Genomic DNA, 16,066 nt, shown 5'->3' on the forward strand with positions numbered 1-16,066 from the left:
CCGGTAGTTCCTCAAGAAGCACTTCCCATCCTGCGAGGGTGATGAAGGATGGCTAGAAGGGCGCTGTGAGACAACTCCATCCGAGCGGCTCTGCTTGTGTCAGGCAGATTCTAGACGGGCCTGTTCTTGCACAGCAGGGACTCCCCATTTCCCTCGCCCAGGTTACACCTGTTGCTTATGCTGCACATGGCACCTTATTCGGCATTGTCTCGGCCCCACTGTGCCTATTCTACTAACACTGTATGTTGGATCATGCACTTTAGCATCTGGGTTGGTACCTAAGTAGTTTCTTCCCTTGGAATGGCTCCACTGTTGAAAAGGTCACATTCTGCTGATGGTAACCTCCCACCCTCCCCCATCCCCCAGTCCTTCTCACTGACCCCAGCCACAGCCCCATGCAGGAGCCCAGTCTTTGGATCCCACCAGCTTCTTAAGTTTATTGCCACCTTCCTGGCTTCACTTCCTTCCCCAGCCAGCCTGAACCCCACAGTCAACCCTAGAACTACTTACACACACACACACACACACACACACACACACACACACACACACCCCAACAGAGCACCTACCATCGCAGCCTCTGAGACTAGGATTTGTCTTCTCTGACCCACCCCTAGTGACTGTGGTTCAGGAGGTCTGAGGTAGGATCCAGGACTCTATACAAGCTTAAAAAGCTTCCTAAGAGATTCTGACATGGAAGAGAAACACCACCCTGAGAAACCGAATTCTCTGGTTGAACTATCTGTTGATACAAGGTTTGACATGCAAAATATTTAACAGTTGTTGTGGAGCAACTGGGACTCTCATAAACAGCTTGTGAGGATGTAATCTGTTGCAACCACTTTGCCGATCTGTCTGGCCGCTGACTACACGCACACTCAGCAAGAGTGATTCCTCTCCTGGTACATACCCAACGAAATGCATACACAAGGACCTTAAAATACATAGAGGAGAAAAAGTATGTGTGATAAGCCCAACCTGGAGACAATCTAAATGTCTGTTAACAGTAAGTGAATGGACTGTGAAACATTTGGGTCATGACATACTCTAAACCAATGAAAATCAACAAACTACTGTGTCATATATGGGGTGAACCTCCCATATGATGTTGAACAAAGGAAGTCTGACCAAAAGTACATGATTTTTTACTCCATTTATATATATAAAGTTTAGAATCAGACAAAACTAATCCATGGAGGTAGAGATGAGGACAGTAGTGACTGGGGGAGGGGAGGGAAGGGGAGGAGAGAGGGCACCAGAAGGGGTGGTCTGGCGGTGGTAACATGGTTGTGTTCACTTTATGATGATTCATCGGGTTGTAGATTATGGTGCATACTTTCTGTATATATGTAATATATCAATTTAAAAGTTTAATATCTTCAAGACCCAGAGAGCAAGAAAAGTATTCAGCAAGGCCCTGCTGAGGCTAGATTGGAATGGGTACCAAGTTACACCCAGTCTGTCCACATTGTGCCTACCAGCTGGATTTCAGCCCTGAATGGCCACCCAACCCATACTGACAAGGACATTATCTTGCCTGAGCAATACATTGTTCATCCAAATGCCTATTAAATGTCTCAACCTGCAATTCCCACAAAGCTCTCAAACTGATCCAAGCCCCAAGCCTGCCCCACCTGGGGTGTAACTGTTTCTGAGTTTAGGACACCATCATCTACACAAACCAGAAATATGATGCATGGCATGAGAGTGTCTTGCCCACTTCTCCTTTATAACCAGAAGGTCCCAACAATGCCACCTGTCAGAACTGTCCAGTCCTGGGGCGCCTGGATGGGTCAGTCGGTTAAGCCTCCAACTTCGGCTCAGGTCATGATCTCATNCCTCCCCTGCTCACGCTGTCTCTCTCTCTCTCAGAAATAAATAAAACATTAAAAAAAAAAAAAAAGAACTGTCCAGTCCTCCCTCTCACACCCCCTGCCTTGGTCCAGACCCTCCTGATGTCCCACCTGGGCTCTTCCCTAGGTCTTCTCTGGGCCCTACCCAAACTCCGGTCCCCCCAACGCACCTTCCATTCTGCAAAGCAACCTTCCTAATACCTGAACTCCTTAGCATGCCATATAAAAACATTCTTAGAGATGATTGTGAGTTTACCTCCCTTCTCTCACCCTCATACTTTATACTTTAGGAATAAAAACATCTTAGCACTCTCCAAACAATCCATGTTGGTTCAGATAAATATGCTTTCTACATGCTGGAAAGATACTGAGTATCCTTTCAATTCAAATGTCCCTTTCCTTGTTGCAAGGATAACTTCTTGAAATGATAAGACCCTACTTCCCTAGGTATCTAGCATTCTTACATACCACTCTCTCCCTTACAGAGATTATTGTCCATCAGGTGTTATCAATGTGCCGACCTAAGGACCCTCTGGGATAAGACTTACAGATACAACACAGCACCGTGTTCACAGCTAGAGAGACACACTAATGGAAAAAGAATCATACAGACACAGTAGGCAGAAAGCCCAGCAAGGAAAAGCAAAGATGACCGAAAATGGACCCATGTAATCTGGGTGACAGGTGAAGAAAATTACTTTCAGTTCTAGATTTATATCATTCTGTATAAAGAAATGTAACTGGTGGTATCCTACTATGGACAAGAGCATGGACTCCAGAGCCAGATTACTAAGGTTTGACTCTTGTGTCTCTTACTTACCACCGGGGACCATGGGCAAGATCCTTAAGCTTTCTATGCCTCAGTTTCCTTATCTGAAGAGTGGGTTGTTGAGGGGTTGTTGAAGAGTTCATGTAAAGCACTGTGGCAGAGTGTTGGTGCACAGAAGTGCTGGCTATATGATGTTTGTAAGGTGAAGTCAAAAAGGAGGAACCAAAGCAGGTTCCTATATTGAGAAAACAAAACAAAACAAAACGACCTATGTCCATAGGTGTAAATCAGCTACAGGCTCCACATTCCAGCTCTAATATTTTAAATCATTTCTCCCCTTAATTCAAGACAAGTCAGGGATCCTGGTTCTTAGATGATCCCAGCACAGATGCCTGAGGATGGTTCCTCAATTCCCTCTCACGTGGGCCTTAATCCATGAAGTTTATGGGACTTCAGTACGGCTTCCGGACAAGACCAGGAGTGGTTTTTAATTCTTAGGTGTCCTGCTTTCCTCTCTTAAAGGTGATTAGGATAGTGCTTCCTCCCCGTAGAAATTACTAATGCTAAATGAAAGATAATTAGGGCTCCCTACTTAACACTTTCACTAGGTTTCCTTAAAAGAAGGTTAAATAATAAAACACAACTTCTCTTTCTATGTATAAACAATAAAAAGCACAATTAGAGCAAATGACAGAGAAAATCGGGGGCCTGTGCCGTGGTCACACTGTTTTCACCTTCTATAAGCATTAGTTTGTTACCCTTGCCTCGCTACATGCTGCTTTCACAAGCCAACCCTTCCCACCAGGATGGGGACTTGGGAAACAATAATAGCCGTGGTTTATTGAGGATGTACTGAATGTTAAGACTTCTGCACACATTATTGTAGCCAGCTAAGAGTTGTCTCCCCAAATCCATTCTCTCTTTTTCCCACCCAGGAGAGCTATATTTGACCAATGCAGGTGAGGAAAATGGGAACAGATGCCCCAAGCACAGAGAGAGAGCCCCATGCTGTGGGTGGCAGGGCTGCGTCACCCACGTGGGTCCCTGGAAGACCCCATGGGAAGAATCTGCCCTGAACTGTTACTGGAGAGGGACAAATTTCCAACTGAGGGATCTCTGTTAGCCAAACACCAACTGATATAACGACCTTGTTATTCTCTAAAATATAAAGGAAAAGAATGGTATTAGTACCTCCTACCTCATGGGGTGACTGTAAGGATTTAATGAGAGGCTGCATGTGGAGTCCTTATAATAAAAATTTGGAGTACTATTATTACCCTCCTTTTACAGGTGAGGAAGTAGTAAGTAAAATGCTCAAGACCACAGTTAATATGTGGTATGGCCAGGACTGGAGCTCAGACATCCGACCCTAGAGCTGATCTTGTAATCCCCATGCTAGTCGGCTTCAAGAAGGATAAAACAAAATAATATATAAAGAGCCCGATGGAGTCCTGGAGTTGGTACCTAACTGTGTTCAGGAGAACATCAGGGCTGAGAGCATGGGCTATGGAGACTGATGGACTTCCAATGACATCCAATTCTGCCCTGCCATTACTAGATCTGTGATGTAGGCACAAGCCCCAGTTTTCTCAGGTGTAAAACGAGAGTGATACTACCAATCTCATGAAGCAGTAGAGAAGATTACAGAAGGTAGCACGTACAAAAAGCTTCTGACAGAGCCAGGCACACTGATCAATGTTCAAGAAACACAGGTATTAGGGGGCACCTGGGTGGCTTAGTCGGTTAAGCGTTCAACTTTCGCTTAGGTCATGATCTCGCGGNAAAGAAAGAAACACAGGTATTAGAAGGAAGCAGGAGAGGGGCCCCTGGGTGGCTCAGTCAGTTAAGCGTCTGACTTCAGCTCAGGTCATGATCTCACAGTCAGTGAGTTCAAGCCCTACGTCGGGCTCTGTGCTGACAGCTCAGAGCCTGGAGCCTGCTTCGGATTCTGTGTCTCCCTCTCTCTTCCCCTCCCCTGTCATTCTCTGTCTCTTTCTCTCTCTCTAAAAAATAAATATTAAAAAAAAAAAAGAAGGAAGCAGGAGAAATCTGGGGCCTCCTGCCCCTTCTGGGACTGCTCTACCACCTTCCTCCTTCCCCCACATGGAATCATCACCAACATTTGTGCAACTTTCCAACTTGGAAAACAGCACCACACCATCTCCTCACTACAAGCCCGGGAGGCAAGGCAGGAATTACTGTGATTCCCAGTTTGTGGATAGGAAACTGAGGCACAATATTACCAGAATAGTAGAGATAAGAGGCAGGCCAGGATTCAGACTCCGCTCCACACCTCTGATCATCACGCTGTATGGCCCCTCACCCAGCAGCCTCTCTTCCCAGAAGGCTCTGGGTCAGAGGAGCGTTTCTCCATGAATGAATGAATGCAGTATTTTAATGTCTTAATTTAGCAAATGAAAGAAGGGTGCCAAGTGGCTAAATCTGGGTCCCAGCGTGTAGCCTTTGTGGGTCCCTGGCCATATCAGCCTCAGTTTCCCCATCATTAAAATAAGAGTGTAAACACCTCCTTTGCAAGGGCATCAAATGAAACGCTGTGTGTACCCGACACAATGTACCTGGCACACTATTAGGTTTCTATAAATGGCAACAAAATCTGACTAACGGGTTTTCCTGGGGCGATACCTGCCTGCCAGGCACAGAGGGGGACCCTACGGGGGCGGAGCCGGTCAGCAGTCGTCTGGGACCTGAAAGAGGAGCCGCGCCGCCGGGCACAGGCACGCCTCTACTTGTGTGAGCCGACCTCTCCGGCCCGGGCTCGGACTTGGGCTCCCGCAGAGGGCGCGCCCCGGGTCCCACCTGCTCGCAGCAGGCGCGCCGGCCGGGGTGGAGGGGGGGGCGCACCCAAGCTCCCGAGGCCAGTCCCTGCGCCCCTCCGCTCGCTGTCGGGGAGACCCCGGCGCCAGAGTCCGAGAGCACAAGCCCAGCTCCGGGCCAGGAGTCTGGACGCGGGTCTCCCGACTTCCCCACGGAAGGAGCGGGAGAGGTTTCCGTGTCGGGATCGCGGCGCGAGAGCCCCACCGCAACGGAAAGAAACAGACCCGACCTGCGCCTCCTCCACGTGGCTCCCGCTCCCCTCCGCCGTCCTCCCCCCTGCCCACCGCCAACTCCCTACCTGCCGAAGTGCCCCACGTGGTCAAAAATCAGCTCCAAATTGTGGGGCTTCATGTTGCCGCCGCGCACTGCTNCCGGCTTCTCCTCGCCGCCGTGGCCTCGTCCCCAGCTCGCCGGGGCCCCGGCGCCAGCCGTCGCGCCCGCGCCCTCCCTGTCGGACACTCACCGCGTCGTCATGGTCGCCTCTCTCTCTCTCTCCCTCTCCCCCCTCTCTCTCGGTCGTCCCGGTGCCCCGGGACTGCCCAAGGAGGCAATGCAAAGACCCGAGGTTAGGTTCTGGGGCCACAAGAACCTAACACCTTTGGAAGGACACGCCTCCCAAGCGTGGCTCTCAGACTTGTGGGAAGGGTCTACTGCAAGTACTTACTTGCTTTTCTGTGTAACGTTTCTGGACTCCTCTCTTGCCTGGGAGAGAACCGCTGTCTCAGAGAAGGCCAACAGTTCGAGGCCAGGACAGAGTCTCCAAGAGCTGAGCCTCAAGAATGGATTCTGATGACCCCGAAAAGTGACAGGATCTGGCTCGGCCGTGTTAAAGCTTTTATGTCACCCCAAGGGCAGAGGAACGCTCTGGGCAGAGAGAGGCACAAGCAGAAGAGTGGCAACAAGAAACTTGCACTGGAGCAGGATTTGAAAAACTCACTCCCAAAGTACTTCCCTCACCTACTGGTATATTCTGGATACCTTTCCGTTGTCAGTTAACTGTTATGAGAAATTGTACTTTCCATCTATTTATGGTGATTCTCGATCAGAAGTGGTATTTTTTATTTTAATGAAGTCAAATTCTCATATATTTTCCTTTATAATTTGCGGTTTTGTATCTTGTTTAAAAAATTCTGCTTTACTGGGGCACCTGGGTGGCTCAGTCAGTTAAGCATCCGACTTGGGCTCAGGTCATGATCTCACGGTTGGTGGGTTTGAGTTCTGCGTGGGGCTCTGTGTTGACAGCTCAGAGCCTGGAGCCTGCTTCAGATTCTGTGTCTCCCTCTCTCTTTCTGCCCCTCCCCTGCTCTCTCGCTCTCTCTCTCTCTCAAAAATGAATAAACATTAAGAAAAATTTAATTCTGCTTTACTATGAGGTCATAAAAATATTCTATTATATTTTTCTAAAAGCTTTAGCTTTTGGCTTTTCTCATTTAGGTCTTAAATCCACTGGAAGAAGTTGTTTAGTTGCAGATGGAGATCCAATTTGGGGCTTTTGTCCTACGGATAAAAAATTGTCCAGGGCATCTGGGTGGCTCAGTTGGTTAAGTGTCCAACTTTGGCTCAGGTCATGATCTCACGGTTTGTGGGTTTGAGCCCCGCATGAGCTCTGTGCTGACAGCTCAGAGTTTGGAGCCTGCTTCAGATTCTGTGTCCCCCTCGCTTTCTGCCACTCCCCCCCCACCACAGTCTGTCTCTCTCTCCTTCAAAAATAAATAAACACTTAAAAATTTTTAAAAACTTGTCCAGCACCGCTTATGGCATACTCAATCTGTGCACTGCCACCTCTGTCGTCTGTGAAGTTTCTATTTACGTGTGGGTTTGCTCTGGGCTCTCTAAATCTGTTCCAGTGACCTATTTATTTTTCCCTGTGCCCATGTGTCTTTATTATTATAGTTTTATACAGCATGCTCCAGTCAATGCTTTTACTACTACTCCAAAATAGCTCTTATCAAAGACACACTGAGCCCCATGTTGCCAAATCCAATGGTCAATTCTCAATTCTTATCTTACTTACCGTCCACTGTTAAAGAAACATTATTTTACAAGGTATGATCATGACTCGTGTAGAAATATAAAATGAATATCACTAATTTTAGTTCACTCATTAATTAATGAGGGAACCAATAAGATGTTACAATCTGTTCAAAGAAGAATTCAGTGAACCCCACATATGGAAATAATGAATGCTAGTACAAAGTTACAAATAGATGCAGAACTGGTCTGTCCACCAGGCAGTGACATTTCACCAATTCCACCAATGTATCAGGTGCGTTCCACCAAACACAATTCTTTTCTATGGACAGGAATAATTTGCATTATTATCAGTTTTCTACAACTTACAAAGTTGTAAAATGGTTCAAAAATAATGAAAGATGAAGATAACCATGAAGAGTATTTCAAAAAATTTTTCAGTCTCCAAGTGTTTCATGATACTTATTGATACCACAATATTGGTTTGTCTTTCTTAAAACATCTTCCTTGGCTTCTGTGCTATGCCAGTCTCCGGATTTTTCTCTTATCTTTCTGTTTGCTATCATCTCAGTCTCTTAAATCCTCTTCCTTTCCCCATTTCTCTAAATGTTGGAGTGCCCCAGGGCTCTGAGCTCTTCACTTTTTACATTCTCCCTCAGTAGCATAATGTAGTTCAAGAGTTGGCAAAGTACAGTCCACAGGCCAAATCTGGTCTGCCACCTGCTCTATCAAAGTTTTATTGGAACACAATCATGCTCATTCATTTTTATATTGTCTATGGTTACTTTCATACTGCAATGCCAGACTTGAGTGGCTGTGACAGAAGGTATGGCCCAAGTCTAAAATATTTACTATCTGGCCCTTTATAGATAAAGCTTGCCAACCCATGATCTACTACTCCCAAGGCTTTCAAAACATGTATGAATGATCCCAGATCTATGGGTCCAAGCTGACCTCAACTCAGCACTCCAGACGTGTTAATACCACCATCTTCTCCACCTTTTGTCCACATGTCTAAAAGCCACCTCAAACTTACCATGGCCACCTTCAACCTCACTCCTCTCTAGCATTTCCTGTGTCAGTAAATGGCACCTCACCAGGTGCTTAGGCAAAACCCCTGGTATCTTCTTTTATCCCTCTCTTGTTTTCACACTCCACGTCCTTTTCCAGCAGAAAATTCTAGTTGCTCTGCCTTTATGATAGAGCCCAATTCTGAACACTTCTCTCTACTCCCGCTGCTAACCTTCTTGTCCAAACCATCATCTCCAGCCTGGATTATGCAACATCCTCCGAATTGGTCTCCATGCTTCCTCCCTTGCTCCATACATCTCCTCAAAATATAATTCAGAGTAAGACACTTCCTTGCTTGGCAGCTTCCTGTCACTGTTAGAATAAAATCAAAATCCTAACATGGCACTGTCTGCCTCTCTGATTCATCTCCCACCTTTTCCTTAACCACTTTTCCACTCCAGCCTCTTGGCTCATCCTAAACCATACTCCAGTCCCCACACATTTACACTTGCTATTCCTTCTTACACTTGAAACTCTTTTTTTCCACTTTGACTTTCTATTTATTTTTCAATTTAAAAATATGCACCCCCGCCAATAAAGCAGCCACAATTGTATTTTAGGGAGATGTGTGGGGCAAGGGAGGAAGCATGGAGACCAATTTGGAGGATGTTGCATAATCCAGGCTGGAGATGATGGTTTGAAATCTCTGTGTACATTTCGATCTCAGATGAGAGAAAACCACCCTCTTCCGCATCTACAAGTCAGTTTCTCAAAAGCCATGTGTGGAGGAGGGGGAAGACTAGAAGGCACAGACAGATTCACCTGTGGCAGGGTAGGGAATTCTCTGATTGGCTGGCCTGTGGCAGGCAGGGAATGATCCGATTGGCTGGCCTATGTCACATGTTCGGTTCTCATTTTAAACACTATATAGTTAACCACATCTATAAATAACAGTACTTTATATATATTATCTAATTCTATCTCAAAATTATAACCTATGGGGTTATATAGGGAAACTGAGGCTCAGAGATATTAAGTATATTTGACTTTAACCAACTAGTGAATGGCAGAGCTGGGATTTGAATTGCTCTTCCCCTGATTCCATAAGCCTGCATACTTTCCTTTGTGCAAAGCTGAGTCTCTAGCCAAATATTTCTCTTTTTTAAAAAATGTTTATTTATTTTGAGAGAGAAAGAGAGAGTGGGGGAGGGGCAGAGAGAGAGAGAGAGAAAATTCCAAGCAGATTTCACATTGAGCATGGAGCCCCACCCCAGGCTCGATCCCACAACCCTGGGATCAACACCTGAGTAGAAATCAAGTGTCAGACAATGAACTGACTAAGCCACTCAGGTGCCCAGACTACATTTCTTTCTTAAATAGCTACATGATATTTTCCCGTTGCATGAATACACCATAGTCCATTTACCTAAACTTCTATTGCAGAACATAATGCTACATAGGGTCCATATAGCTTTTCAAGTTAATGCTTCCCAGTTAGTGGAACTGCTGGATCATATGGTATTTCTATTTTTAATTTTTTAAGGAAGCTCCATACTATTTTCCACAATGGATGCACCAATTTACATTCCCACCATCTGGTCATGAAGGTTACATTTTCTTCACATCCTCACCAACACTTATTATCTTTTTCATACCAGCCATTCTAACAAGTATGAGGTGATATCTCATTGTAGTTTTACTTTGCATCTCCCTGATGATTAGTGGTGTTGAACATCTTTTCATGTAGTTCTACATCTTAAAATTTTATTTAATTAGAACTTCCATATTTCTTTTAATTTGTTTTTTCAGTTACAATGTAAATAGAGTCTTCCATTACATCTTCTAATTGATTATTATTTTTTATTATTTTTATATTTCAAAGGCTGTTTACTGTGTGTGTGTGTGTGTGTGTTAACCGAGCCAAATTACTTCCTGTATTGTTTAACATCATTTGTCAGGTGACTCTCTCTTATTCTAAATATAACATTACCTCATTTGTAATAGTGGTTATGTTAACCTCTTCTTTTTTTTTCAGTATGCCTCTAATTTCTTTCTTTTACCTAACTGAATTAGCTAATACCTGCAGAATGATGTTAAATAATTGTAGTGTTACTAGACATCCTTGCCTCATTTCCGACTTTAATGGAAACATATATTATTCCTTCATTACACTCAATTCTGGCTTTTACACTAAGATAGATCTATTTAATCAGGTTAAGAAAGTATTCAACTACTGCTAAGCTAACTGTATCTTTACCAGGCATAGATATTGAATTTGATCAAATGCCTTCCTTGTACCTGTTGGAAAGATAATATTATTTTTTTTCTATCACAAAATAAGATTTCCTAATATTGAATGGTCTTTACATTCCTGGAATTCCTAACTGTAATGTTAGTATTCTTTTAATGTGTTACTGAAGTTTGATTGCTAATACTTGGATTGTTGGATTGATATTCATAAGTGAGATTGCTCTATGGTTTTCTCATGTATTCATTATTGCATATTATCAGTGTAATGCTGGCTTCATGTAAAATAATTTGGATATTTTATTTCTTTATGCTCTGGAACAATTTAAATAGCATTAGAGTCATCTGTGTCTTTCATAAAATTCCTCTTTTTCATGATCCCTTGCTTTATCAACTTTTTAAAAATGTTTCCCTATTTTTGAAAGAGAGCACAAGCAGTGGAGGGGCAGAGTCAGAGAGGAGGACAGAGGATATGAAGTGGGATCTGCACTGATAGCAGCAAGCCTGATGAGGGACTTGAACCTATGAACCAAGAGATCATGACCTGAGCCAAAGATGGATGCTCAACCAACTGAGCCACCCAGGCATTCCACTTTACCAACTTTTTCAGTTAGCTACCTACTTGTCTTAACCACCTTAGGTAAAAAATATTTTTATTATTTCCAAATTTGGTAAGTATTCATTATCCTTATAACAATAAGGATATTAAAATATCACTAAAATGAGGAGATAATCAGAGAAATGTGCAAATATCTATATGCAAAATATTTCAATACAGTATTATTTATAATGAAAGCAAAAAAGGAGGCAACTTAAGAGCTAACTATTCATAGGGGACTGGTTAAATTATAGTGTTTTCTATATAATAAAATACCGTGCAGCTATTGAAAATGATGTTTGGATATGGGAAAATAGGACTTTCAGGGTTTGGTTTGGTTTTGTTTTAGAGCAAGAGCACATGCAGGCAGGGGATACAGGCAGGGGGTGAGAGAGAGAGAGAAAGAGAGAGAGAGAGAGAGAGAGAGAATCCCAAGTAGACTCTATGCTCAGCATGCAGCTGACATAGGGCTTGATCCCACCACCCAAGAACCACAACCTGAGCTGAAATCAAAAGTCAGCCACTCAACCAACTGAGCCACCCAGCCACCCCAGGACTTTCCGTTTTTACACATTCCTGAACTGTCTCAAGTTTTTGCACTAGGGAATTGTTACTTTTATAATTAATAATATATAATTTTAAAATAAAAATTAAATGACGATGTAGTTGTATATTTGTTAACATGGAAGGATGTTCACAACAGATGGCAATGGGTCTTTCAGATCAGTATGATCCCACTTATTGATGTGTGTTTCTTTAGTTATAGAAAAAGTTTGGAGGCGATTTTCTTGAGCTAAATGAATTTTAGATATTTTTAATTTTTATTTATATGTATATCCCATTTTCTTGGGGTGATTATAAATTAGATGGATGGGTGGGCAGATAGCTAAAAAGACAGATGAAATGCAGTATTTCAGGATTAAGCACAAACCATTATAGAATTAACTGGATGAACGGTCAGGCATGCTAATCGGCTCTAGCCAACCTAGATAAGTCTCCCAGTACAAATCGCTGATGAAAGAAGAAAGTATTTTCTAGTTCTGCCCCCCATCTTTCACGCCACAAACTGGAAACTGAGCACCCACCACCCGGCTGTGTTGTCTCCTGCAGTAAGCTCTGAATTTCCAGGACTGGGGAAGGGTGTGAAGGGAGGAAGGAGTAGCGACAAGAATATATAGGCCTAATCCTACATAATGGCCACAGACCTTAAATGTCCTCCACCTTCAAGGGAAGAGTCCACTAAATGAGTTAATGTAATAAATAAGCAGTTCTCTAAGCACGGTCCCACAGCAGGAGCATCACCTAGGAACTTGTTACAAATGCAGGTTCTCAGCCCCCACCCCCCCCCAGACTAGCTGAGCCAGGACCTCTGGGAGTGGGACCCAGCAATGTGCGTGATACGCCCATTCTGAGGCCTACAAACCCACTTACATCAATATTCCCAATCCTAGGTGATTGTCTGAGGCAGGCTGGTTTAACTGCTGAGGGGGACAAAAAGCCTCCTCGCTTCCAGGAAATCTTGGAAAACACAGAAAAATTTAAAGTGAGTACATTCACAATAAGCTGAAGAAGATTCCTGAGTTTCAGGGAACTATTTCTCATGTTAATCAAGTCTTTAACATTTGCCTGAGACTATCTGTATATTATAATATATAGAGTACTATAGAATATAGTATTTAGAATATATATCCTATCACAGGATCCTAGAATAACAGACTGTCACAGCTGCTTGAACCTTGGAGATCATTCTGGAACAGCCTCTGGTTTTTACGAATAAAGACACTGTGCTGAGAGAGGCCACTTGGCAAACAGCAAAGTATAAACAAGGTACCTCCTCGTTTGTTTGGAGTTGTTTCAAATAGACCCCAAGAGACCCAAACTATGGTTACTTAATAATATACCAAAGCATCACCCATAACAGCCACATGAAGACTTTCTAGTAGAAGCAAAAGATTCTTTGAGGGTAAGATCTTCACCTTTCCAGACCAATGACAACAATCTCTAGACAAACCTAACCAAGTTCATTGTCACAACCTTTCTTACTGAGAATGAATTTCAGCTCATGACAAAACTGAACATGAATCCCAAACCTTTCCTGTAAAGGCCAGGGTGAGCAGTCTAATTCAACTCCTTTCCTCCCAAGTAATTTCACAGTAACTCTTTATGAAAATGTATAAAATAAACACATGCTGGGGTGCCTGGGCGGCTTAGGTGGTTATGCGTCCCGCTTCAGCTCAGGTCATGATCTCAGTTTGTGGAGTTCAAGCCCCACATCGGGCTCTGTGCTGACAGCTCAGAGCCTGGAACCTGCTTCAGATTCTGTGTCTCCCTCCCTCTCTCTCTCTCTCTCTCTCTGCCCCTCCTCCACTAGTGCTCTCTTTCTGTCTTTCAAAAATAGGTAAATTTTAAAAAATTAAAATAAACACATGCTCTTCAATGATACTAGGAAACATTGAGTTACTTATAGTAATTTCTAACATAATAACAAGCTTATATCTGGCAAGATTTTTTACTTTAAAGTTCTGTTTCAACAAATATCACGGACATAGCCACTAGACAATTACTTGAAATAAGAGAATCAGTGGCCAAGGCTTAGGTCATTGCTGTGTTCTGTAACCATGTTTTGCTGTTGTTGTAAAAGTATTTCTGTATAGGATCCTTTGAGTTTGTGACTGAACTCCTCTGTGGAACTTGGACTCCTCTATGAGACTTTTGTGTATGGTCAAATAAAAACAAAGTATAATCATTTTGGAATCACATTCTTGGAAAAAAGCATTAATAAATCAATGTTTTTATACATAAACAACTTTGCTGATCACTGGGAGGCACAACCAGAAAAGTTTAACCCATAGTCCCTGCCTTAAATAGCTTCATCACCAAAAAAATCATTCATTAGACCCATTTGGAAGAAATGAAAGCTAAAAAGTTCAAAACACATTTAAAACCTAGTGGTCATGTCTTGTTTGTGTCACTAGATGTCCTTTTACCCTCGTTTTTTATAAAATATTTTCTTCTGGGAGCAACCTTCTCATCTTCTCTTCAGCAGAGAAAGATCCAGGTTTTGTGAAGTCTGAAGTTTATGCAATTTGCAGAAACCACTCTAGAGGATAAAAAAAAATATTTAGAATAAGAAATTTTCATTATAAATTTCAAAAGGCTGACAAATACAAAAAAAATCACAAAAATCTCAAAAACTTACCTAATATTGTTATTACTGAATGCTCTGGCATTCTTTACAATCCTTTTCTCCTCCATGATAGTGTTTGCTGGATCAAACCTTACCTGAAGCTGACTACCTCTGGACTTTTCTGTTAGGTAAGCCAATATTTCTCTTTATTTTCTCAGATATTTTGAGTTATTTGCAACACAGAACACTAATGATACAAAGATAATGAATTGAATAAAATGCAATTATAGATAGATCTCCATCCACAAAGAAAAGCATTTGAGGATTTAATCCAGCTTGTAAAATATAGAATGATTTGTGCAATCACACAGCAATTCCCTCTAATGGCAGAAGGAACTTGGAATCACTTAGTTTTTAGCACTGTGTAATAAATATGATTAAACCACACAAGGATGTCAGGGGGAACAAACACATTTGTAAGGTCAAACAATAAAACAAAAAGATTATTATTGCCTTTATCAAGTATTTATTAGTTAGCTCTTAATGGGAAATGGTTAAATGGCTCCTTTGATGTGGTTGCCTAGAATTAATCATTGCCTAGTACTGTTTTCTTTTCCAATGAAATAAAGAAATAATCTGTGTAAAGATGAAAAACAAGTGGGGGAAAGTTTAATTGGCTAAAAACTATATTTACTTAAAATCCATTAAGTAAAAGCATTGGAAAGAAGCAAGCGGAAATCATAACATGCAAACAAGCATTAGATAATGTAGCTTTGAGACCTAAGTGTGCCGTGGGAAAACAGCCCTGAGTAGAAAACTACGCAGCTTTTTGCAGTACGGGAAAACGAATGGTCCTTTTGAAAGTGTGGGAGCTCAGTGTGAGTCTGTTTGGAATAATGAAAGAAAAGAACCAAAGCAAGAATCGCAGAATCTGATGGAATGGGACCCCGTGGGGTTCATGGTGTGATTACTCCCCGACAAAGAGCAGAGGGGCAAGGCACACTAGGTTTTAGCTCGCGTGTCTTTTACAACTATGGCTTATTTGATGATGACCTTCTTGGATTTACCTGGAACCATGAAAGAAGAAAAGGGAAGGATAATTTGAGAGGTTTGCAAAAACAGTTAATATTCGGGATAGATTTTCTTAACAGCAATTTGACGAAACAATTTCTGCAGTTACTGCTCATAATGGAAAAGTTGATTCCGTGGCAGAATCTCAGCACCGTGGGGTGGGGCCACAGAGAGCACCTCATCTGGAATGTACTTGGCACATAAATTAAGGGACTTCTCAAAGACCTCAGTCAGCTGGTAGCGCAGTGGGTAGTATCTAACTCTGTGTAACTTGGGAAAAAAGGAGAGTAGAGCTTAAGGAGGAATGTTTGTTCCAACTTGTGAAATGTATGCCTCCCATCCCCCTGCAGCTTTATTCCTCAGTTTCCACAACCTTCCTTCTCTCCACCTGCTCTCAGCAGACACCTGAGAATATCCTCCCCTTTCTCCCACTTAACTTCAGTTTTAAGTTGAGACTTATTCTTACGGGAAAATACACATCCATAGGTTATATGTTCCAGGAGGAATCTCATCCATTATCACATCTTGACCTCCTAGCTTGGTGGCGGCTCTCGGCCAACGTTTGTCGAATGAATGCAATACAC

At 42.8% G+C, this 16,066-nt stretch overlaps 1 protein-coding gene across 1 annotated transcript in view; it reads right to left on the bottom strand.

Moving 5' to 3' along the window:
• SLC22A16 (solute carrier family 22 member 16) overlaps positions 1–14,539 on the bottom strand; it is a 47,690-nt gene extending 33,151 nt beyond the window's left edge. Inside the window, exons 1-2 of the mRNA XM_077780042.1 lie at positions 14,484–14,539; positions 12,716–12,802 (exon numbers count right to left, since the gene is read on the bottom strand). Of these exons, the coding sequence (XP_077636168.1) occupies positions 12,716–12,802; positions 14,484–14,539 (143 nt within the window). The remainder of the gene's footprint in view (positions 1–12,715; positions 12,803–14,483) is intronic.
• Between the last annotated feature and the right edge of the window lie 1,527 nt (positions 14,540–16,066).

Source organism: Crocuta crocuta, unplaced genomic scaffold (assembly GCF_008692635.1).
Source record: "Crocuta crocuta isolate KB4526 unplaced genomic scaffold, BGI_CrCroc_1.0 scaffold147, whole genome shotgun sequence".
Lineage (NCBI taxonomy): Eukaryota > Metazoa > Chordata > Mammalia > Carnivora > Hyaenidae > Crocuta > Crocuta crocuta.